Genomic DNA, 25,800 nt, shown 5'->3' on the forward strand with positions numbered 1-25,800 from the left:
TAGAAAGTGTTTAGGGTTTTAAGTATGGTATTCAGGAGGAAGAGGCACTTCTCAAATTTCTGTTTCTGTCTGAGATTTACATGCAGGTTTCAGAGCTGGTAGTGACTTTAATATGCAATGTTGGGATAAATTTGGAGCAGCGCATCTTTTTCTTGAGGGACCCTGCCCCCTTTTTGATAAGATAACTTGATGCTTGCCAGGCAGAACAAAATCTTTCTAAGCTGGAGAACCATGCCCTTCCTGTAACCCAGAATCCAGCTTTGTGTGTAATTTACACAGCAAAAACTTACTCTGGTTTTAGAATACCAAACAATTTTCCATAGTTGACACAGGATCAGGAGGCTGAATCATTTGATCTGAAACCTCTTGAAGAGACCTTGTTTGCAGCTCTCACATTCTCTGTTACTGATTTCAACTCCCCAGTGCTGGAGCTTAAATTCAGTCAGTTCTGTGTGTAGAAAGTCTCCATAGAAGTGAGAAGCTTAAAGGAACTGGGAACTGTAAAGGTCATATTTCAGTTTTTTGGAAGTGTTTTAATTCTGAAAGGGATCTGTCCTCCTTTTCATTCATTGAAGAGCTTGAGGAAATATTCTTGCCTGATAATGGAATTTCTTTAGTCATATCTTGGATTTTAAACTTAAATTACTGAAAGGAGCATCAGCCATATGTTCCTGGTTGCTGGGATGTGAAACCTGTCCCTTTTTTGATGGTTTGTATTTTATCTTGAACATACTGTGTGGGTTTTTCCATGTTCATTAAGCTGGGAAACCTGCTCTGCAGTGTATATTGTAGGATTTAATAAGTGCAGGTGTCAAGCTGTTAACATGTTAAATGTACTTCATGTACCTGCATAACCAGTTAAACATGGCTTCTGAGGTTTTATTTTTATGGATGTTTGTTCAAAGTGAAGAGAGTGCTGATGGAAGGGATGGTAGCTGACGTTCTTGTATGCCTCTCCTTATTTCCCCTTCCTTTCAGTTACACTGCTGGTGGTGTTATCCATATTGATGGTGTCCCTTAGCAGTAGTCTGTAAATATTTTGCCTCATGTGCAGTGACAGCCCTTAAATCAAACAGAGGAGAGAGAGGCAGAATACTTTGAACATAATCTATGACTGACTACTAATGTGAGTTACCATCTGGAAAATGATGCAGAGCAGCTGCAGCTTTTGGCATCTGCCAGGGCTGTACAGCTCTCCTCTTTTAGTGCTGAAATGGACTTGCTTGTTTGAGCTCCTGCATGGACTTCAAGGTGCAAATTTCCCAAGTGACAGCCACCACTTTGCACATAAGATCCACTCAAGAGCACTTCCCACTTGGTACTCACTCTCTATGCTCTTTTTACCTTTTTGTCTGTAGAAAGCTTGCAGTAGAGGCAAAGATAGGATTAGATTTCTGAAACCAGGTGTGATCTGTGAATTTATGTTCCTGTATTTACTGCTTAGGAAATCGTGGCAGTCATTATGAGAAGAATGACTACTATGAGTATCTCTTGAGTTGGGAAACCAAGAACTTTTACTGTACCCTTTAGTTGTAAATGGCTATTTAATGTATAAATACAGTGTATATCCATTTATTTTTTTTATGTACTTAACCTAACATCCAGAAAAAGTAGCTTTGGAATTTGAGGAGGAAGTATGCATATAATTCCTAATTAGTTCAGTTCATTGGGTAGAATTGTTGTAAAGTGAAGATATTTTTCAAATGCCCTTTAGAAAGGTGAGATGGCACACACCATAACTGTCTTCCTGTCTATTTTTAGCACTTCTTTTATTTTAATGTACTGCTGTTGCAGCATTTCTTTTGGGTGTGGGTGTACAGCTTTTGTAACATGCAAAGCAAAGAATATAGACTTTATGGTGACACTCCTTACTGTAAATTTGAACAAGACATGTAGAAATCTCTTAATTCCTTAGGTGTTGTATTTTTTCTAAACAGAGATACTTATTCCTACTAAGCCCTGTATTTTAAAAAGTATACACTGGTTTATTTAGTAGAATTGGGTTGGGTTTGCATGGCAGGGTACCAGGGGAGATACAGGGGTGGCTTCTGTGAGAAGCTGCCAGTGATGGTGGTAGCATCTCTGGGATTATGTATTTTAAGAGGGGGAAAAATTTACTGCACAGGACCAATTGCAGCTGGAGAGAGGTCAGTGCAGAAGGAGGGGCAGGAGATGCTCCAGGTGCCCTGGGGCAGCTCCTGGTGAGGCAGCTGTGCCCCTGCAGCCCAGAGAGGTCCCTGGGGGAGCAGAGATCCACCTGAGACCCTTGGGGGACTCCAGCCTGCAGCAGGTGGGTGTCCAAGGGAGGCTGTGACCCCATGGAAGCCTTTGCTGGAGCAGGCTCCTGGCAGGCCCTGTGAGCCCTTTGCTGGAGCAGGCTCCTGGCAGGCCCTGTGAGCCCTTTGCTGGAGCAGGCTCCTGGCAGGCCCTGTGAGCCCTTTGCTGGAGCAGGCTCCTGGCAGGCCCTGTGAGCCCTTTGCTGGAGCAGGCTCCTGGCAGGCCCTGTGAGCCCTTTGCTGGAGCAGGCTCCTGCCAGGCCCTGTGAGGCCATGGGGGCACCACGCTGGAGCAGGCCGTGCCCGAGGGGCTGTGCCACATGCAAAAGCCCCACACTGCAGCAGTTTGTGAAGAGCTGAGCCCGTTGGCAGGACTCACACTGGAGAAATAGGTGGGACAAGTGTAATGAAAAGATAGATTTCTTTCTTTTTTGCCCTGGGACACAAATTACTTCAGATGATTGGCTTTTAGTTTTAGTGTCTTTGGAGGTATGTGAAGGCCTTCCCTCCTGTGTGTTTGGGCTATGTTATTTCTGTGGAGGTTCATTTCATCCACAGCAGCTCACAAAGCTTTTTTTGTTTTTCTTTTTTATTTGTTAGGAGTAGTCTTGGTGGAAGCTAACTGCAGAATATTCTGTGGACATGGAGAGCTTATTATAAACATCTTCCTACCTTTTACTACTTTGTGATCTTGTTGCCCTGGAAGTGAAATGGAGACCAGTAGTAGCTTCTACTGGTAAATTTCAAAAAAGCTGTACAAGAGCATTCCAGGTTTTCATAACTCCAACAGAACAAGATTTTCTTGTTTTCCCTTACCAGTGTCACTCACTGCTTGTTTATTCTGTGATATGTAGGTTGTAAATTGTGTAATATTGGGGGTATTCATTTTAAAGCAGGAATTTTATGAAGAATGTTCATGTTTCTGGATGTCCCTGAGGAGAACAATCTGCAGACTTTTGTTTGAGAGTTGTGTTTGAATTCTGCAAGCCAGACTAGGAAATACTTACTCAGAAACTTAAGACAGTTCAACTGAGAATTAAGTTCAAGTGTTAATCCATGGAATAAATAACTTTTAATTTTTTTTTAATGTACAAAGTTTGTTTTTTTTTTAAATTTCATATTTATGCTTTTTTTTTTTTAAGATGAACTACTGGCTATTGTTAAGCTATTCTGTGAGCTTTGAAGGAGGAAATCAGAAAAATCTGTACATTCAAATTGAGCTTCTCAACTGTTTTTTACTTGCATCAGGCTCTACGCTGCTTTGGTTACAATACTGTGATTTCTAGAAGGGAAAGTTTGGTCCAAATTTCCCTCAGCTGCATTTACATTGTATTTGCAATCTCTTATGGTAGGATTTACTTGTGGCTGTTGCTGGGGGATGTTACAGAACACATTCATTGTTTCTTTTGTTGGGAAAGTTTCACCATTGACTCTAATTGCTTTGTAGATGTGAAAATAAACTAGAGGCTCTTTAAAAGGTTCTCTGTCTTTATGTGTTGCTTCTGACAAAACTGGGAGATTCATTGGCCTCATTTTCATGAGCTGGCAGTAAAGGGTTCTTTTCAGTCTTTTGTCCTCTTTCAGCAAGACTCAACATCTGTATATGCTCTTCAATCTTGCTTTGATTTGTAAGTGATAGCAGAAGTCAAGTGTGCCTCTTAACCATACAAAAATGTTGAGATAAAATCTAGGTCTTCCCATGATAATTGTAGTTCTGGCTGAGTTGATCATTCAGCCAAGGTTATAAATCAAGCCTGGTGTTACTGCCTGCTAGCTGAGTGTCTGCTTTTGGAGTGTTACATTAACTCCTGTTGTACAATTTACCCAACTTCATACTCAAGTTGCAGGGGATTTACAAATCAGAGATTCTTTTTTGGGGAGAAACAGGTTGGAGAGGAAGATTTATGTCAGTTTAACCTATTCCTAGAAAGGTTTGTGTTGCTTAGGAAAGCTTGTTTGGTTTCCATGGTCTGCTATACACATAAATCTGCTTTGTCATCCATCCCTTCCCACAGAGGTGCTAGGAGGAGGCTGTTCTTGGACATGGCTGTTTCAATCACTTAGAACTAAAAGATCCTCTAAGTGCAGCTACCTTATTATATTTGTGCCAGTATAGTTTCTGTTCTCTCCCTGCTGCTTGTGATCTGTGGAGAGGCAAGAGGCATATCTCAATTGCCATCTATTTTGGTTTTTATTTGACTTATTTTCTTATGACTCTCCCTAAAATGCATCCTTTGCTTCACTCTTAGAACTGTGAGGGTTTAAGTTCTGTACCCTCGTTAGAATACTGCTCAGAGGAAAGATATGAATGCTGTGGAATCACTGTTAGAGCATTCATTTAGGTGGATTACTGTCAGCTCTTTGCACCTTTATCAACATGCTTCCTGAGTAGTTTGGTTAGGGTCACTCTACATTGCCTTCTAGAATTGAGGGCTTTCTTTGGCTTAGTTCTGAAATATTTCTCATTTGTTAGTACTGAACATACTCACTACTTCTAATTTTATGTGAATGCTTAAGGAAGAGTAATTGGATTTCTTTGCTTCCACTTGGGGTTTATAATGCAAGTACCATGAATAAAACATCAGGGCTGTCTCTCAGCTGTATTACTGAAGCATAACATTATGTAGAAGCTTGAAATCAGATTTCCTCTTTCCCTGTGGAGGTTAAAAAGCCCAGTGAACTCTTTGAGCAGGTACTGGCTTCAGGCCAGGAAGTAAGGCGTGAAGTGCTGGCTGCACTGCATATAAGCCTAGTAAAATCTGACTTCTTTAATGCTTGGCCTCGTAAGTGAATCTCAACTTGGCTTGTAAAGATGACTGCTTGAAACTGAATTCCTCTAGGTCTAGTATTTTACATACAGAAAGCATGCCTAAAGGCTCTGCTTTTTTGTGTCAGGGGTTTGGAGTGACTTGACAAGAAAGTAAATGAAAAATGAGACTGCTCAGTTAAGATATTCTGATTGTAGGGAAGCAGGGGAAGCACCAGTGAATTAAATTTGCTGTGTGAATACAGCATGTCTCATATTTTTATTAATTATATCTGACTGCTATTGATGCATTAACCTGTGAATGTAATATAAAAGACTTTTCATTTGACAGATTAAACCATCTTTCCCAGGTATTTGCAAAAGCATTTAAGTTCAGAGTATGTATAGATAGTTAGGAGGTTTTCAGCGTAGATGTGCACCCAAGAAAATGCTAACTGTGTTCTTTTTTTCCTCAATTCTTATGCATGCAGTTCTGTTTTCAACAAATGAGCTGACTGCAGATGCAAAATAAGAGCAGAAGGTATAGGAGTAAGCAAAAATTACTGTACAGTTAGCTTGCTGGGTTGTTGCATACAGCCACAACATAACAAACAAAACTTTTCTGAGGTAAAGAAGCTTATGTTGGATTATGCAACAGATAAATATTAGCTTTTCATATTGTAAGTACTGGGATTTCCTTGTAACTCCTCCTCTATATCCTCTTAATAGAGCTTGCATAAGAGTAATAGGAAACATGTATGTTACAATTACTTTTCTGTTCTTGCTTAATTGTGAAATATTTGCATTTCAGGTCAAATCAAAGACAAAGTTAAAGAAAGGGAGAAGAAGCAAAAAGAAAAGAAGAAGCACAAACTAATGAATGAAATCAAGAAAGAAAATGGAGAGATCAAATTACTGCAGAAAGGTAGGTTCAAACTACGTTGTGACTTTTCATTCTAGTGCCAGAGGTATTTGTGATTGGATGCTATGTTTTAATACTATGTTTTTCATTTAACTTATGCCATTTTTCCTGTTTAGTTGGTACAAAAGTTGTGAATTAAAACCTGATATAGATGTTAATTTTTTTTTTTGTCAACTGTGCTAGGTACTGGAAATTAAAGATAAAACTATCATCACAGTGCTGTATATACAATAGTAGTAATAGGAAAGACCAGTACTTCAAGGAATAATATAGTGATTCTTCAGTAACTGCTGACAAGATGTAGGTTATCATTTTATATCTTGTGGAAAGGTGAATGCATGTTACATTTTATGTCTAACATTAATTGTACAAGACTGAGTAATTAAGGGGCTATAATTCAGGAGCTTTGTCAAATACTGGGCAATTCTATGCAACATGCAGTCTTAATTTTGGCTAATTTCTTTAACTTTGTTTTCTGTAATGAAAGGTAGTTAAGGTTACAATGTACATCCATTGAATCTTAGAACTGTACAGTAGTTGAGGTTGAAAGGGATCTAGTCCAGCTGCTCCAAGTATGATCAACTAGAGCAGGTTGCCCAGGATTGTCAGACTTCTTATCTCCAAGAGTGGAGGTAACAGTCTCACTGGACAATTACATTCAGATTATATATACAGAATTTTTTTTAATAATGATGATGATAAGAGACTGGAACAGTCTCTTATAAGAGACTGGAACAGGTTGCCCAGGGAGGTGACAGATATTCCATCCCTGGCAGTGTTCAAGGTCAGGTCAAGAATTGGGCTCTGAGCAACCAGATCTGATTGTGAAGATGTTCCTGCTTGTTGCAGCAGGTTAGACTAGATGGTCTTGAAAGGTCCATTCCAGCACAAGCTGAGTGTCTGTTGTATGGTCTGTGAAGAAAGGCAGAGACTGCTGGGAGTGATAGCCTGGAGGAGAGGAGGCTCAAGGGGGATCTTACCAGTGTGTGGAAAAACCTGATGCAAGGGAATAAAGAAAGTCATCAACCTGTGCTTCACGGGTTTATTTCTTCCAGGTGCGGGGTTTTACCCACCCCTCTGTTTACTTCATGAGTCCCCCAAGTTTTCTACATTTCTACAGCCTCTCAAGGTCCCTCTCACTGCCAGGGCAACTCTGTGGTGCATCAACTCCTTCTCCCAGTTATGGATCAGCTGCAGCTTGCTGAGGGTGTGCTCTGTCCCATGATGCATTAATGGAGAGGCTGAACAATACCAACATGATATATTAAGGTCTGGATTACTCCAGCAGTGACTGTTTCCAACTGGAATTTGTGCTGCTGCTCACAACCCTTTGAGCACAGCAGTTGAGCCAGTACTTGAACCACCTTACTCTTCACTTAGTTCATGCTGCATCAGATTTTCTGTGAGGGTGTTGCTTATTTGAGTAGACAAATGCTTTTTTAATCTGTTATTTTCCAGTCTCTGCTTTTGAAGTTAGGAACAAATTCCTGATATGTTTTTCTGTTACTTTGTATACTGTAGGATTTAATTTACAAACCAGAAAGTGAAACGCTCAAATTAAATATTGACCTTCAGGAGAGGTCAGAGGCTCAGAGCCCTTTAATTACTACATCATGTATTATACTCTACACACAAGTAACTGTATTAACAACAATGACAGCTTAAAACCTGTGTTGATCAGATCTCAAAGTACTGCTTTGAATTTGAGAATTGTGTAAGCTGGTGACTTCCTGTGCAAAGGGCAGGTGTGACTTGTCTTTGCTGAGCATGTGGAAGGAAGTTGGTGGTTGAGATACAGGACAACACATAACTGCCATAACAGTGGGTTCTTCAGGCTTAGTTTGAGTAGCAGCCTTTTTTTACACTGGGTCCTGTTTCTGTTGCCATTCAGCAGATGAGGTGCAATCTGCAAAGACAGCAAGCTGTCTTGCACCAATCAATAGATGATAACCTAATGGGGCTGTTGAGCCTAAAATAGTGCTTTATTTTCAGGTTAATGTTCAAGTACATATACTCAGGGACTCTGTTAAGACTTCTTTTGAGAAGCAGGATAGCTTATTTTCACAGCAAACAGTGCTACAAGTGCATTAGATGCTTTACCCCTATTTTATTTGACTTTTTATCACTCAAGCATATTTTATATTTTTTTTAAGGTGTTGGCTGTTAAGTGTTTTGTAGAGGATGTGTTTGGTTTGCCAGTATCCTGCAAAATTGACTCCTATTTCAGGGAAAGAAGGGAGTGAGTCAGGAGAGCAGGCAGTTATTTAGAGCAGACAGATCATCTCCACAGGGTTTGTATCCTGTTCAGAACAGCAGCTTGGTGTCTTCTGTGGGCCTCCAAATCTGACTGAATGTGCTTGTATGTGCTGTGAGGTTTGTATGACATTTCCTGAGCTGTCCTGCTGATCTAACTTTACATCCTGGGCAAGAGAGCAGAGGCAGAAGTGCTTTATGATGCAGCTTCTTGTATATACCAGTGGTCAGTGTCTCTGTGACCTTTTCAATTACTAACTCTTTATTTAAGAGTGTCTTCTTCCTGTGTAACAAAAGTTAAACTTCAAGCCCTATTGTTTTGAGCTCAGGATTTTCTGTGTGGGCTTTGAAACGAGTCTGCTCTCCATTTCTTCAGGCTTTTGCTTTTGTGGTTGTTTTTTCTATTTTTAGTGTGTTTGTGTTTAGAGACCAAGAGTACAGTGCCTAAAGACAGCTTATTTCCTTCTTCTAGGTATTATATCTATATCTTGTTGTAAAATACTGCTCTGACCATATGTTTGTGACTGCCTTTGGCTGGGGGGGGGGGTGGAGGTAACAGCCTACGTGACTTCAGACAGCTCCACTGGCTGTGCAAGGTCAGAGGTGACGAGTTCTAGAAGAGGTCAGTACTGAGGGACTGATGCCTTTTGAGGGAGAGCTGGTGCATAAGCCTAATTTTGGTGCTCTAAGCTGAATGTGGCAGAGTTTATTTATACTTGGAGGCTCTGGGTTGTGAGCTGTTCATCTGCCTAAACTTGGGTTGGCGTTTTGTTGAAAGCAGTGATAAAACTTGCCCATGTTGGAGGAGGGAGATTCTTAAAAAGGGTTTCTCTACTGTGCTTGAGGCTGCTAAAGGAAATGAGGCTCTTTCAGAGAGCCTGATGGCTTTTTTTATAAACCTGGAATGAAAAGGTTTTTTTTGTCATCCTTTTGCACTTAAAAGATGTATTCTCTGTAGATAAGGCTGTAGAATTGCCTCAGTGTCTCTGTCTGCTGTGTGGAAGGAAGAGCTCAGTTTTCAGACAAAAGCTACTTGGCACATGCATATTGTTAAAAATTCAGAAACTCTAAGTGATTTAAATTTACTTTTAAGAAGAATCTGCATTGTAAAGAGCTACTGTCTAGATATTGAGCATTTAATGCAAAATATTTGCACCAGTGTGATGTGACAAAGTTACTGGAGGTTCTGCAAAAAGGAGGATGATTAATAGGCTTATTTGTAAACAGTCCCATTTCTGTTTTTCATTTTAGAAAAAAATCAGTCTTGTTTTCCTGATTATTTATATCTGAGCACAGAAACTGCTAAAATTGCAGTAGGAGAAATTCTTAGTATGTGTTTCTGCAAGATTAAATGCCTTGCTTTATTGAATGCCAAAATTCAGGAAAGAACGGAAAATGAACATTTTATTTGCTGGTAAGAACATACGTAAATCCAAATTGTTTTCTAAAGACTTAAACTTATTCTTCTGAAAGAATTGACATTTAATTGTACATTTTTATGACCCTTTAAAATTTTTTATAGATGGGTTTTTTACATGAGTAATTATAAAATCAGTATATTGAACATGAGACATGAGTCTTCATGTATCTTTAGGGGAAATGTTCAAGTATTTGTATGCAGTGCACTTTAGTTGAGGGAATGAGTAAGACTGAGGTAAGAGTGCAGGGCACACAGTCCACCACACTGATTTGTCTTATACTGAGTTTGCTTCACAGTCCTTATGCACCAACTTACCAACTTTTACCAATAAAATATATGACTAGAGGGTAAAACACAAGATGTCAAATGAGATGGAGCAAGTGGCAACTGGAGGGAGAGCTGTGCTGGAAAGCTTTCTGCTGGAGCTGGGGATCTGGAGCTTGAAGCAAAGACTTCTGGTACATCAAAATGAAAATGTTAAATTTTGGTGGCTAGGCTCTCCTAAAGTAAGGAAGTGAAAACTAATTTAAATTACTGGCTGCTGTTAGAAATGTTTGTGCCTTCCTGCTACTTAGCTGTCAGCTAGAAAACTGTGGGAAATAAAGAGTTAAGTGTTACTAATTTTTGGCTTTTGTTTTGACATGTCTTAAGTCCCCCTCTAATAATTCTGGCTGTGACCTTGAAGTTGAGAAACACCTGGTCTGGTTGAAACAACTGAATAAAGTATTTGACTTCATGGTATCTGCTTATTTAAAATTTCAGATCAAATGATCAAGCACAACAAACGGACAAAACACAACATAAAATAAATTTCAGGTAATGTCTGACTTCTTGCAAAAACTTACATTTGGAAGGTGTCTGTAATTAGATAAACCAGATATTAGGCTGTCTAGCATCAGTTTTAATTACAAGTATGTGTCATCTTGTAATAACAGAGCATTGGCTTATTTGCAGAAAATTTGAACAGTTTTGAATGTCAATCCTTAGTGTAGTAAGTCCCCTGTCACTAACAGTGACAGGTATATTATGGCACCATAAAAAATAAGGCGTGCTGAGTTAACTTGAAAGATCTACCAGTCCTATAGATGTGTGCATGTGAGAATTATTTTTCTATTTATGGTACGTAAGGTTTGGTGCCTAGAAGATGGCTAAAAGTTACTTAGCATTAGTTCTGATACTGCTGAGTGTGTGCATGAATGAACATAATATTCTTCTGATTTCTTAATTGATACAGTGCAAATTTTGTAGCTCTATCCTTGTGCAGATACTGCTAAGCCAAATAAGAGCAGAAGCTGTTCTTTGCTTTTTTTATAGTCCAGTAAAGTGTGAACTCAGTCTACTTTTTAACAACAGGTCAGAGGGGAAAGTTCCTGTAAATGTGAATGCTGAGAGTTTTTCACCCCCTGTCCCTGTTATTTCTCATTCTTGGGGTCCTAGGGCAGTGAGTTACATTCAATGAAATGTTTTCAATACGACTGAAAATTGTTAACTTCTGTCTTGTGTTTCCAAACCATGTGGTGGAAAAAGCTTTGTGTTTATAGGTTCAGTGCCTGTTGTGTCTAAATGGATCTCAGGACACATAGAGACAAACATGCCATACATCTCAAAATGTGTGAAATATGATTCCAAGAGTCGTATGTATATGTACCTATGTACACACCTGTAGTGTGTGTGCTGGTGAAGACTCTCTGAAACACCTGTCTTGAAAGTTTTGGGTTGCCAGTGTGTGCCTCAGCAGTGAGAGGTGAATCCAGTTAGCTTGCATCAAGTACTGCACTGCTGTTCCCAAATCTGACTTAAAACAAAGTAGGTTGGATATCTCACCCTTGTGTTGGGATCTTTATTTAAACTTTTGGATTGCTTATTTATGTTTTCATGAAGTTCTTCCTGTCTGGAGCAGCTTGATTACTGCCCTAGAGAGATGTGGAAAGCTGCTTTTCTTTTTTGGTGTCCATTAGTGAAGTGTCAAAGCAGTGTTACTGGTTTTGGAAGAGGCAGCTCATTTTACTTTAAAGTACTTTGATATATGCAGCAGAGAAGTGACTGAATGAGTATTTCTGCTCCTCTCTACAGCTAATACAGAAGACAAAAAAGAAGAAATTATTTATTGAACATTGCTGATAGCAATTCCAGTATTCCAGCAAGCTAACTCTTTTTGCTCTTAACTATTTGCAGCTTCTGAGCAGCTTTAAACATCTACTTCATAGTGGATCTTTGAAATTCATCAGAGCAGAAGCCTTAGGCTAGAAATGTGCTTCCTTCTCTATCTGTCACATTCTATTCAAGCTTTACTGAGAAGTACTATTTACTTCTAGAAATCAGTTTTTCATTTTGTATTTGTATTCCTCAGGAGAACTGTCTGTACACTAGAATAGTTGAACATAAATATTCTAAATCTGGGTAATGCAGGTGTCAAAGCAGTGTGGAGACCAAGCACCACCCACACTCATTGTAAGAGGATGGATGGAGGAAATTGTAGTCTGACCTGTATTACAGATAAATGAACTAAAATGCTACCTTTAAAAGGTAAATTTTATAACTTCTTTGTTAAATTTAAAAGTTCCAAGTGTTCAGGTTACAAAAATTTCTATTAAGGTTTCCTAGGAAACTGATCCTTCTCATAAATGTGCTGTTGGGTGAGGTGGTGGGACTTTTTTAACCTGTAAAAATTCAGCTTTGTTCAGTGCTGGGGTGGATGGAGAAGGTGTAGCTGAGCAGACAGGGTGGTTTGCTGCCCTGAGGAGGAGAACCCTGCTGGTACCCCCTGTGTCCTTCTCTCAGTGGCCCGAGTGCTTTAGTTGCTGTCTGACCGGAGCCAGTTCACTGATGCAGCAGCAGAGTGAGCAGCGTTCTGCTGAGCCATTGAGTTGCTGTGCAGCTGATGAGCAGCAGTGCTGCAGGACCCTGTGCCAGGAGCAGTGGCAGAGGAGAGTGGGGGTTGGATCCTCTGGCAGTGAGCTTACACATTGCTCAGCTGTGTCATATCCATTTGAAAGCTGAATAATTAAGGGTGCCACATTGTTTCAGTCTTCCAATATACAATTTGATTTTAAATTTTTTTTTCTTTGCAATGTGGGGTGTATGAAGTATCTATACAAGTAATTTTCTGTATGTATGTCATTTGCTGCTTGTGGGGAAGTGGAGTTTTTGACAGAACTTGTGTATGCAGTAGCAAAAGCTCGTGTGAATTTTAAAAAGGCTCAAAACAACTAAGCAGTTTTTGAAGTTGTGTTACCTAATTCCTGCTTGAAGTGGTTTTAGAGATCTAAGTTTTACTCTTGATGGTATGCAATTTCTTTCAAAGTGTTTAATTCTAGTAATGTTTTGAAAAAAGCCCATTTGGAATCTTCTTTATCTTCTGATTTCTGTGTTTTAAGGCTTTTTTCTGCATCTGTGGGATCAGTAGTTCAGGCATGGAAGACTGGATTGATGTTTTGTCTCCCAAGGATAGACACTTAGCATTTTTCTCTCTTTTAGTTGCAAGTAGCAGTTCAGGGGGCCCTGCTACCTTCCATCATAGATCTTCGGTTGGTTTTTTTTGTTACACAGCCTTTTGTTCTTTCAGTGATTGTTGCTCTCTTGCTTTCCAAGTGTTTCAGAATTAAAACTGATCTCAGTTCCATCCTTCTTAAATAGAGAGATCCAAAAAGTTCTGTGGAAGAGTTGCACACAGAAATGAGGGTCTATGGGCAAATTTTCATTTTGTTCCAAATTGTGTGCATCATTTTGGAACTTGGTGTAATTTGAGAAAGTGTGCAATGATAAATTGTAAAAATTGATATATATGTAAATGGCATAACCCTTTTATCTTGTGTTCAGAAGTAAAACCAGTCTGTATTAAAATCAATGTATTAAAGCTGAGAGGAAAATTTTTCTCTATGCCCAAAAAGGAATAATTTTAACCCTCTGGTTAAAAACTTTTATCTCTTTGGAAGGTTTCATAGAGATAGTGTGGAAACAGAGGGAATGATGAATGTTCTTCATTAAAAAATGTATTAGTGTAATTCCTTCTAAAGTTTTAAGTGCTTCCATAGACGTATACCAAGCTAAATAAGAAGTACTTTTACAACTGGGTTTGAAGACAAACCCTTTTTGGCTATGCTCACAAGAACTTTGCATAATTTGAGACTGATTTACATTCCATCGATGTTGTTTCTGTCCTAAAGGCACCACTGCTTTCAAGACCATGGCTGTGCTCTTCTGAGTGCTGCTCGCTGATGATTAGAGAAAATCAATTATTTCAGTTGGAAGGGGCCTACAGTGACCATCCAGTTCAACTGCCTGACCACCTCAGGGCTGACCAAGAGTTTAACCTGTTGTTAAGGGCATTGTCCAAATGCCTCTTAAACACTGCCTGCCTCGGGGCATTGACCACCTCTCTAAGGAAGCCTGATTTATTGTTTAATAGTGGAATTGTTGTTTGGTTAGTTTTTTAAAATTTTATTGCATAGCTGCATCCTTGAAATACATTAAGTGAGGGATTAAAGAAACTGCCAACAGATACTACAGGAGATGGTATGGGTTGAAAGGGGAAATCAGATAATCTTCCTTCTTGTACTTTAGGAATGGAAGTCAGTAGTTTTTGTTGTTTTGCACAGATACAAATGCATACCCATGTATTATATAAGCACTTTACATTTCAGCTAGTAATGGTACAATATAATTTAATAGCTGGATGCTCAGCAAGAACATAGAGATGCTGATCTTTGTTTGTCTTAGGATTTTCTTTGCTGATAACAAACATGTTCAAGTGGGAGAGAGCAATTTGGCTCTCACTGCAGCAAATAGCTTCTTGCTTTGAAGTTTGTTGCCATTTATATTTCTCTGATTGAACCCCACTAAATACAAATTTCCATCCTTTTCTGCCATATATAATGTCCCAGATATGAGTGACTAGTTTCAACAAAAATCTGATCTCCATTTAAAAGCAAGTGAAGTGGGTTGGCAGGTAACTCCTGCTTCCCCCTGCATCACCTTACTGCAGCATTTGCTGCTATAATTCCATAGTTTGTATACTCAAACTAATATAATATCTGCAGAATGATTGACTTCTTTGTGATATCCATCAGCATAGCAAAAAAATTTCATCTTTAGAGTGAAACAATTTTAAAATGCTACATTAAAGCATTATTAAGAGTTTGCAATACCCATATACCCCGATGCTTTTTTGCAGTTGTGTATTCCTGCAGTCAGGAGGAGGGCAAAAAATGTCTGAGTCTGTATTTTGAGATTTGTATTGAGATTTCAAAGCCTGCAGTATGTAACTTCCCCCTGTCATAAACCATTTCTTTATTTCCCACTGCCTGGAGCTGGTGCCATAATGACCCCAATACGATACCCAGAATGTAGCAGTAGGTGATTTTTGATTGGTATCACATTACACACAAGGACCCTGGCACCCTGAATGAACCGTTTTCAGGATTCCTCTGAGGTTGAGGTACTTGGTTGCTGAACACCTGTTGCTGCTCTTCCTGGTCTTTTCATGCCCACTGGACTTAAAGACTCTGACAGAAAGAGGATATTAACAAAGAAGTGGTGAATATTGCATCTACCAGATGAAGCAGTCCTGTTGCTGAGGTTTGGTGCTGGGTTTACATTAAATTTAGCCTAAGAAAGGACAGACTTCCATGAAGATACTGGCAGTTGAACTTTTGGCAGTTGAACTTAGCTAAAAGTGAAATTGTGTTCAGAGAGTGTGCTGTGTTCAATCAGGGAAAGAAGGGAGTGAGTCAGGAGAGCAGGCAGTTATTTAGAGCAGACAGATCATCTCCACAGGGTTTGTATCCTGTTCAGAACAGCAGCTTGGTGTCTTCTGTGGGCCTCCAAATCTGACTGAATGTGCTTGTATGTGCTGTGAGGTTTGTATGACATTTCCTGAGCTGTCCTGCTGATCTAACTTTACATCCTGGGCAAGAGAGCAGAGGCAGAAGTGCTTTATGATGCAGCTTCTTGTATATACCAGTGGTCAGTGTCTCTGTGACCTTTTCAATTACTAACTCTTTATTTAAGAGTGTCTTCTTCCTGTGTAACAAAAGTTAAACTTCAAGCCCTATTGTTTTGAGCTCAGGATTTTCTGTGTGGGCTTTGAAACGAGTCTGCTCTCCATTTCTTCAGGCTTTTGCTTTTGTGGTTGTTTTTTCTATTTTTAGTGTGTTTGTGTTTAGAGACCAAGAGTACAGTGCCTAAAGACAGCTTATTTCCTTCTTCTAGGTATTATATCTATATCTTGTTGTAAAATACTGCTCTGACCATATGTTTGTGACTGCCTTTGGCTGGGGGGGGGGGTGGAGGTAACAGCCTACGTGACTTCAGACAGCTCCACTGGCTGTGCAAGGTCAGAGGTGACGAGTTCTAGAAGAGGTCAGTACTGAGGGACTGATGCCTTTTGAGGGAGAGCTGGTGCATAAGCCTAATTTTGGTGCTCTAAGCTGAATGTGGCAGAGTTTATTTATACTTGGAGGCTCTGGGTTGTGAGCTGTTCATCTGCCTAAACTTGGGTTGGCGTTTTGTTGAAAGCAGTGATAAAACTTGCCCATGTTGGAGGAGGGAGATTCTTAAAAAGGGTTTCTCTACTGTGCTTGAGGCTGCTAAAGGAAATGAGGCTCTTTCAGAGAGCCTGATGGCTTTTTTTATAAACCTGGAATGAAAAGGTTTTTTTTGTCATCCTTTTGCACTTAAAAGATGTATTCTCTGTAGATAAGGCTGTAGAATTGCCTCAGTGTCTCTGTCTGCTGTGTGGAAGGAAGAGCTCAGTTTTCAGACAAAAGCTACTTGGCACATGCATATTGTTAAAAATTCAGAAACTCTAAGTGATTTAAATTTACTTTTAAGAAGAATCTGCATTGTAAAGAGCTACTGTCTAGATATTGAGCATTTAATGCAAAATATTTGCACCAGTGTGATGTGACAAAGTTACTGGAGGTTCTGCAAAAAGGAGGATGATTAATAGGCTTATTTGTAAACAGTCCCATTTCTGTTTTTCATTTTAGAAAAAAATCAGTCTTGTTTTCCTGATTATTTATATCTGAGCACAGAAACTGCTAAAATTGCAGTAGGAGAAATTCTTAGTATGTGTTTCTGCAAGATTAAATGCCTTGCTTTATTGAATGCCAAAATTCAGGAAAGAACGGAAAATGAACATTTTATTTGCTGGTAAGAACATACGTAAATCCAAATTGTTTTCTAAAGACTTAAACTTATTCTTCTGAAAGAATTGACATTTAATTGTACATTTTTATGACCCTTTAAAATTTTTTATAGATGGGTTTTTTACATGAGTAATTATAAAATCAGTATATTGAACATGAGACATGAGTCTTCATGTATCTTTAGGGGAAATGTTCAAGTATTTGTATGCAGTGCACTTTAGTTGAGGGAATGAGTAAGACTGAGGTAAGAGTGCAGGGCACACAGTCCACCACACTGATTTGTCTTATACTGAGTTTGCTTCACAGTCCTTATGCACCAACTTACCAACTTTTACCAATAAAATATATGACTAGAGGGTAAAACACAAGATGTCAAATGAGATGGAGCAAGTGGCAACTGGAGGGAGAGCTGTGCTGGAAAGCTTTCTGCTGGAGCTGGGGATCTGGAGCTTGAAGCAAAGACTTCTGGTACATCAAAATGAAAATGTTAAATTTTGGTGGCTAGGCTCTCCTAAAGTAAGGAAGTGAAAACTAATTTAAATTACTGGCTGCTGTTAGAAATGTTTGTGCCTTCCTGCTACTTAGCTGTCAGCTAGAAAACTGTGGGAAATAAAGAGTTAAGTGTTACTAATTTTTGGCTTTTGTTTTGACATGTCTTAAGTCCCCCTCTAATAATTCTGGCTGTGACCTTGAAGTTGAGAAACACCTGGTCTGGTTGAAACAACTGAATAAAGTATTTGACTTCATGGTATCTGCTTATTTAAAATTTCAGATCAAATGATCAAGCACAACAAACGGACAAAACACAACATAAAATAAATTTCAGGTAATGTCTGACTTCTTGCAAAAACTTACATTTGGAAGGTGTCTGTAATTAGATAAACCAGATATTAGGCTGTCTAGCATCAGTTTTAATTACAAGTATGTGTCATCTTGTAATAACAGAGCATTGGCTTATTTGCAGAAAATTTGAACAGTTTTGAATGTCAATCCTTAGTGTAGTAAGTCCCCTGTCACTAACAGTGACAGGTATATTATGGCACCATAAAAAATAAGGCGTGCTGAGTTAACTTGAAAGATCTACCAGTCCTATAGATGTGTGCATGTGAGAATTATTTTTCTATTTATGGTACGTAAGGTTTGGTGCCTAGAAGATGGCTAAAAGTTACTTAGCATTAGTTCTGATACTGCTGAGTGTGTGCATGAATGAACATAATATTCTTCTGATTTCTTAATTGATACAGTGCAAATTTTGTAGCTCTATCCTTGTGCAGATACTGCTAAGCCAAATAAGAGCAGAAGCTGTTCTTTGCTTTTTTTATAGTCCAGTAAAGTGTGAACTCAGTCTACTTTTTAACAACAGGTCAGAGGGGAAAGTTCCTGTAAATGTGAATGCTGAGAGTTTTTCACCCCCTGTCCCTGTTATTTCTCATTCTTGGGGTCCTAGGGCAGTGAGTTACATTCAATGAAATGTTTTCAATACGACTGAAAATTGTTAACTTCTGTCTTGTGTTTCCAAACCATGTGGTGGAAAAAGCTTTGTGTTTATAGGTTCAGTGCCTGTTGTGTCTAAATGGATCTCAGGACACATAGAGACAAACATGCCATACATCTCAAAATGTGTGAAATATGATTCCAAGAGTCGTATGTATATGTACCTATGTACACACCTGTAGTGTGTGTGCTGGTGAAGACTCTCTGAAACACCTGTCTTGAAAGTTTTGGGTTGCCAGTGTGTGCCTCAGCAGTGAGAGGTGAATCCAGTTAGCTTGCATCAAGTACTGCACTGCTGTTCCCAAATCTGACTTAAAACAAAGTAGGTTGGATATCTCACCCTTGTGTTGGGATCTTTATTTAAACTTTTGGATTGCTTATTTATGTTTTCATGAAGTTCTTCCTGTCTGGAGCAGCTTGATTACTGCCCTAGAGAGATGTGGAAAGCTGCTTTTCTTTTTTGGTGTCCATTAGTGAAGTGTCAAAGCAGTGTTACTGGTTTTGGAAGAGGCAGCTCATTTTACTTTAAAGTACTTTGATATATGCAGCAGAGAAGTGACTGAATGAGTATTTCTGCTCCTCTCTACAGCTAATACAGAAGACAAAAAAGAAGAAATTATTTATTGAACATTGCTGATAGCAATTCCAGTATTCCAGCAAGCTAACTCTTTTTGCTCTTAACTATTTGCAGCTTCTGAGCAGCTTTAAACATCTACTTCATAGTGGATCTTTGAAATTCATCAGAGCAGAAGCCTTAGGCTAGAAATGTGCTTCCTTCTCTATCTGTCACATTCTATTCAAGCTTTACTGAGAAGTACTATTTACTTCTAGAAATCAGTTTTTCATTTTGTATTTGTATTCCTCAGGAGAACTGTCTGTACACTAGAATAGTTGAACATAAATATTCTAAATCTGGGTAATGCAGGTGTCAAAGCAGTGTGGAGACCAAGCACCACCCACACTCATTGTAAGAGGATGGATGGAGGAAATTGTAGTCTGACCTGTATTACAGATAAATGAACTAAAATGCTACCTTTAAAAGGTAAATTTTATAACTTCTTTGTTAAATTTAAAAGTTCCAAGTGTTCAGGTTACAAAAATTTCTATTAAGGTTTCCTAGGAAACTGATCCTTCTCATAAATGTGCTGTTGGGTGAGGTGGTGGGACTTTTTTAACCTGTAAAAATTCAGCTTTGTTCAGTGCTGGGGTGGATGGAGAAGGTGTAGCTGAGCAGACAGGGTGGTTTGCTGCCCTGAGGAGGAGAACCCTGCTGGTACCCCCTGTGTCCTTCTCTCAGTGGCCCGAGTGCTTTAGTTGCTGTCTGACCGGAGCCAGTTCACTGATGCAGCAGCAGAGTGAGCAGCGTTCTGCTGAGCCATTGAGTTGCTGTGCAGCTGATGAGCAGCAGTGCTGCAGGACCCTGTGCCAGGAGCAGTGGCAGAGGAGAGTGGGGGTTGGATCCTCTGGCAGTGAGCTTACACATTGCTCAGCTGTGTCATATCCATTTGAAAGCTGAATAATTAAGGGTGCCACATTGTTTCAGTCTTCCAATATACAATTTGATTTTAAATTTTTTTTTCTTTGCAATGTGGGGTGTATGAAGTATCTATACAAGTAATTTTCTGTATGTATGTCATTTGCTGCTTGTGGGGAAGTGGAGTTTTTGACAGAACTTGTGTATGCAGTAGCAAAAGCTCGTGTGAATTTTAAAAAGGCTCAAAACAACTAAGCAGTTTTTGAAGTTGTGTTACCTAATTCCTGCTTGAAGTGGTTTTAGAGATCTAAGTTTTACTCTTGATGGTATGCAATTTCTTTCAAAGTGTTTAATTCTAGTAATGTTTTGAAAAAAGCCCATTTGGAATCTTCTTTATCTTCTGATTTCTGTGTTTTAAGGCTTTTTTCTGCATCTGTGGGATCAGTAGTTCAGGCATGGAAGACTGGATTGATGTTTTGTCTCCCAAGGATAGACACTTAGCATTTTTCTCTCTTTTAGTTGCAAGTAGCAGTTCAGGGGGCCCTGCTACCTTCCATCATAGATCTTCGGTTGGTTTTTTTTGTTACACAGCCTTTTGTTCTTTCAGTGATTGTTGCTCTCTTGCTTTCCAAGTGTTTCAGAATTAAAACTGATCTCAGTTCCATCCTTCTTAAATAGAGAGATCCAAAAAGTTCTGTGGAAGAGTTGCACACAGAAATGAGGGTCTATGGGCAAATTTTCATTTTGTTCCAAATTGTGTGCATCATTTTGGAACTTGGTGTAATTTGAGAAAGTGTGCAATGATAAATTGTAAAAATTGATATATATGTAAATGGCATAACCCTTTTATCTTGTGTTCAGAAGTAAAACCAGTCTGTATTAAAATCAATGTATTAAAGCTGAGAGGAAAATTTTTCTCTATGCCCAAAAAGGAATAATTTTAACCCTCTGGTTAAAAACTTTTATCTCTTTGGAAGGTTTCATAGAGATAGTGTGGAAACAGAGGGAATGATGAATGTTCTTCATTAAAAAATGTATTAGTGTAATTCCTTCTAAAGTTTTAAGTGCTTCCATAGACGTATACCAAGCTAAATAAGAAGTACTTTTACAACTGGGTTTGAAGACAAACCCTTTTTGGCTATGCTCACAAGAACTTTGCATAATTTGAGACTGATTTACATTCCATCGATGTTGTTTCTGTCCTAAAGGCACCACTGCTTTCAAGACCATGGCTGTGCTCTTCTGAGTGCTGCTCGCTGATGATTAGAGAAAATCAATTATTTCAGTTGGAAGGGGCCTACAGTGACCATCCAGTTCAACTGCCTGACCACCTCAGGGCTGACCAAGAGTTTAACCTGTTGTTAAGGGCATTGTCCAAATGCCTCTTAAACACTGCCTGCCTCGGGGCATTGACCACCTCTCTAAGGAAGCCTGATTTATTGTTTAATAGTGGAATTGTTGTTTGGTTAGTTTTTTAAAATTTTATTGCATAGCTGCATCCTTGAAATACATTAAGTGAGGGATTAAAGAAACTGCCAACAGATACTACAGGAGATGGTATGGGTTGAAAGGGGAAATCAGATAATCTTCCTTCTTGTACTTTAGGAATGGAAGTCAGTAGTTTTTGTTGTTTTGCACAGATACAAATGCATACCCATGTATTATATAAGCACTTTACATTTCAGCTAGTAATGGTACAATATAATTTAATAGCTGGATGCTCAGCAAGAACATAGAGATGCTGATCTTTGTTTGTCTTAGGATTTTCTTTGCTGATAACAAACATGTTCAAGTGGGAGAGAGCAATTTGGCTCTCACTGCAGCAAATAGCTTCTTGCTTTGAAGTTTGTTGCCATTTATATTTCTCTGATTGAACCCCACTAAATACAAATTTCCATCCTTTTCTGCCATATATAATGTCCCAGATATGAGTGACTAGTTTCAACAAAAATCTGATCTCCATTTAAAAGCAAGTGAAGTGGGTTGGCAGGTAACTCCTGCTTCCCCCTGCATCACCTTACTGCAGCATTTGCTGCTATAATTCCATAGTTTGTATACTCAAACTAATATAATATCTGCAGAATGATTGACTTCTTTGTGATATCCATCAGCATAGCAAAAAAATTTCATCTTTAGAGTGAAACAATTTTAAAATGCTACATTAAAGCATTATTAAGAGTTTGCAATACCCATATACCCCGATGCTTTTTTGCAGTTGTGTATTCCTGCAGTCAGGAGGAGGGCAAAAAATGTCTGAGTCTGTATTTTGAGATTTGTATTGAGATTTCAAAGCCTGCAGTATGTAACTTCCCCCTGTCATAAACCATTTCTTTATTTCCCACTGCCTGGAGCTGGTGCCATAATGACCCCAATACGATACCCAGAATGTAGCAGTAGGTGATTTTTGATTGGTATCACATTACACACAAGGACCCTGGCACCCTGAATGAACCGTTTTCAGGATTCCTCTGAGGTTGAGGTACTTGGTTGCTGAACACCTGTTGCTGCTCTTCCTGGTCTTTTCATGCCCACTGGACTTAAAGACTCTGACAGAAAGAGGATATTAACAAAGAAGTGGTGAATATTGCATCTACCAGATGAAGCAGTCCTGTTGCTGAGGTTTGGTGCTGGGTTTACATTAAATTTAGCCTAAGAAAGGACAGACTTCCATGAAGATACTGGCAGTTGAACTTTTGGCAGTTGAACTTAGCTAAAAGTGAAATTGTGTTCAGAGAGTGTGCTGTGTTCAATCTGATTCTGAGTGAAGGGAGTCTTTGTAGTTATTAACTGTGTAGATTAGGTTAAGAAATCCTAGAATCCATTTCCTTGTTTGGACTAAATAAGAAATGAGGTGACCTCAGGGCACTTCTCATTCTCCTCTCTGTGACAAAACAGTATCCAGGGAGATAACTAAATCTGCCTCCACTTCAAGAATCCCAGAAGTATTTAGCTGCTATCACAAACATCAGGAGACTCAGACGTGAGCGTCTCAATTGCTTGTTCTCCTTTCCAGTATCTGCATCTTCCATGTCCAACCTCTTAATCATCAGCAGCAATCTGTGATTCCATACACCAACGGTTGTGGTCTCAGTTGTTTTTTTTCTTAAAGGACTCTTGTTCAGTTACTTGGATGCAGGATGGCAAGCTGAAAACAATCTACTGCAACATTGTAATAGAATCTGGCTAACTTAACTGTTGCAGATTTCATATTACTTAGTCTTGCAGTGAAATACACAATTTTTAAACTTAAAAGCTTCTGTGTTTGAACATGCTGGTTTTGAATTGCTGGTGTGAGTATAATTTTGTGCTGAAACATACCCACTAACTTTACTTTACGATGTGCTAAATCATTTTGACCGCTTGATCTTAGTGCAGTGTAGTGCTAGAGGTTTTTTGGCTACCACTTCTATTACTTGCAAAAAAAACCCTCAGTTTTTAAAACAAGTGAGAACATTTACCTTGGGAATCACTTGAATGTGCTATCCCCAAATGACTAATTTCTGCCTTTAGGACATTTTGGACATTTAGGACAGTTTGTTTTCATGTCAGCTTGTATATTAAGAGAACTTGAAGCTAGTTTCTTTTTTGTAAGCATTTTCTTTAATGCGTCTTTTAATTTTATTTATGTTATAATATGTATGGGATGAGTTTTTAGAAGAACCCTCATGTTCTTCAACAAAGTTTACCTAGTTGTGAAAGAGTGGCCATGTGAAGAAGCCCATCAGACAAGGTCAGTTCTGGCCGTGGCATCTCGTGGGCAGTTTGCTGCTGCTGTTGATATCCATGGATGGTTTGTAGGCTCCTTGTCTGGACAGCTGTCCTGTGATGTCTCTGGACTTCATGGGACAGCAACTGCTGTGACCAGCTAAAGGCAATGATGGACTGCAACTCATCATGAAAGCAGCCTTGGGAAACTTGGGTTATTGTGATGTCTTTCCCTTTTTGTCTCAGCTTATTTATCAATTGCACATGGCAGGTGTCTCTTACCCTGCTCACTTTTGGTAACATACACATTGTGACCCTTGCTTTTGGTCTCTGGCCTTTGTGTGCCGTGGTGAGGGTTTTGGTGACTTTGAATCCCGATCTTTAAATATATATTTTGGATAAAAATTTCCTTAAGAGATCTTTTTTTGAACTCTCAACAGGTGGGAAGGAGAAACCAAAAACCAATGCAGAAGAGCTGCAGATTAAAAAAGTTAAGAAGAAAAAGAAAAAGAAACATAAAGAGAATGAGAAGAGGAAGCGTCCAAAAATGTACAGCAAATCTATTCAGACCATCTGCTCAGGATTGGTTTCTGACATGGAGGATCAGGAAGCCAAAGGCATCATAGATGATCATCTTAAGGATTTCAATGGGAAAAATATGGATCCCAAGAAGGACTGTGAGTCCAAGATACCAGAGAACAGTGAGTTTCCATTTGTCTCGTTAAAGGAGCCACGGGTTCAAAATAAACTCAAAAGGTTGGACACATTGGAGTTCAAACAGCTGATTCATATTGAGCACCAGCCTAACGGAGGTGCATCAGTTATCCATGCCTACAGTAATGAACTCTCCCACTTGTCTCCTGTGGAGATGGAGAGATTTGCAGAAGAGTTTGTGGGTCTGGTTTTTAGTGAAAATGAAAACTGTGCAGCTTACTATGTAATGGGTATTGTTCATGGGGCAGCTACTTATTTACCTGACTTTTTAGACTACTTTTCGTTTAATTTTCCCAATTCACCAGTGAAAATGGAGATTTTGGGAAAGAAAGATATAGAGACAACGACTATGTCAAATTTTCATGCTCAGGTAAGAGGTTATGCATTTTACTTTCTAAAGTCATATAATGGTTTCAAACAACTGTGAACGGGTTTATTTTTAGAGTAGTTGCTATTAGCTCTGCTATGTGGATGACACAGAAGACTAGAAACAAGGGATTTCTTTAATAAGTCAGTTCTGCATTATTGAAGATGAGAAGAGACATAAAATTGTTAACTGAGACATCAGGTTGGATTTTGGTGGGAGGGCAAGTGTTTGCATGCTTGTGTGTGTAGGTTTCTTTGGATTTGTTTCTGTAGCTGAAGATTTACCATGAGTTTTGGAGGGTTAAAATGGTTTAGCTGTGGCTTTCTGGTTTCTGAACAGTAGTATGTCTGTATTGTCATAAAACTGAAATGCCTTAATACAGTGTTATACATAAAAACCTGCATAGAGCAAGGTTATATTAGCTGCATTTGTAGTTTGGGTTTTTTAAATCCATCCTCAAAGAAGAACTTGGGGTTATTGTGGCTGTGGATTTGGTCCTTATCCCTTTGCATTTCTCCTCACTTGGCTGGATTCTCTGGAAAGCTCTTCATTTAAATGGTAGAATGACTGGCAGCTTTTGAATATTCTTTTATTTCAAATTTTTTTGAAAGAAATGACTGTATACTCTCTTAACAACAGCTGCTGATTAAGCATCACCTCTGTGCTTATTAACTTGCTGTAGAAAATACTTTTCTGTTGCACAGAAATAATTTATAACACTGGTTTTTAGGAAAAAAAATCTGCCCAATTTTTACCTTGGTGATGAGGATATTGCAAAAAGCCCCTACAGTGATTATGAAACAATTCATGCAGAAACTCAGTCCTGTTATTTATATCAACTTTATCTCACAATTACCCTTTCAACTCTCATGTTTGTGAACTTAGATGTTGTATGGATCAGCTTTAAACTATTTAATCTTCACTTTTGAGACGATTACAGTTCAAGTGTAAGTTACACTGTCATCTCTTTCATGAAAACCGTGCCTATTTTTTCCCTTTGGCTGCATAGACATTTGCATAGAACACCTGCATGTGTTGACAAATTTCAGGTGTGTTATGCACAAGGATATGCAGAACTAAAATGTTGCTGCAAGAGAACATTTGCAGTGCTGGCTGAGAAAATATCTACTGCCATGGAATATGAATATGGTGTGGACTACAGTCACTGTTTCTCTTGAGTATGTAAACTGAAACACTAATAATAAAAATCACAGAACACATAATGGGCAGCTCTCCAGAGCTGCTCTTTGGCCATTTTAGATAAGGAAAGCTGGATTTGTC

The 25,800-nt window shown here is 38.9% G+C and overlaps 1 protein-coding gene across 2 annotated transcripts in view; it reads left to right on the forward strand.

The window, feature by feature from the left end:
* Positions 1–25,800, forward strand: part of RSBN1L (round spermatid basic protein 1 like) — a 54,009-nt gene that overhangs the window by 5,306 nt on the left and 22,903 nt on the right. Inside the window, exons 2-4 of one of the 2 annotated variants that reach the window (XM_077179129.1) lie at positions 5,834–5,947; positions 23,879–24,139; positions 24,458–24,522. In XM_077179129.1, the coding sequence (XP_077035244.1) occupies positions 5,834–5,947; positions 23,879–24,139; positions 24,458–24,522 (440 nt within the window). Of the gene's footprint in view, positions 1–5,833; positions 5,948–23,878; positions 24,523–25,800 lie in introns of both variants that reach the window. The other variant, XM_054632396.2, reaches the window with a different exon arrangement.

The sequence above is a fragment of the Agelaius phoeniceus genome, chromosome 5 (assembly GCF_051311805.1).
Source record: "Agelaius phoeniceus isolate bAgePho1 chromosome 5, bAgePho1.hap1, whole genome shotgun sequence".
Taxonomy (NCBI): Eukaryota; Metazoa; Chordata; class Aves; order Passeriformes; family Icteridae; genus Agelaius; species Agelaius phoeniceus.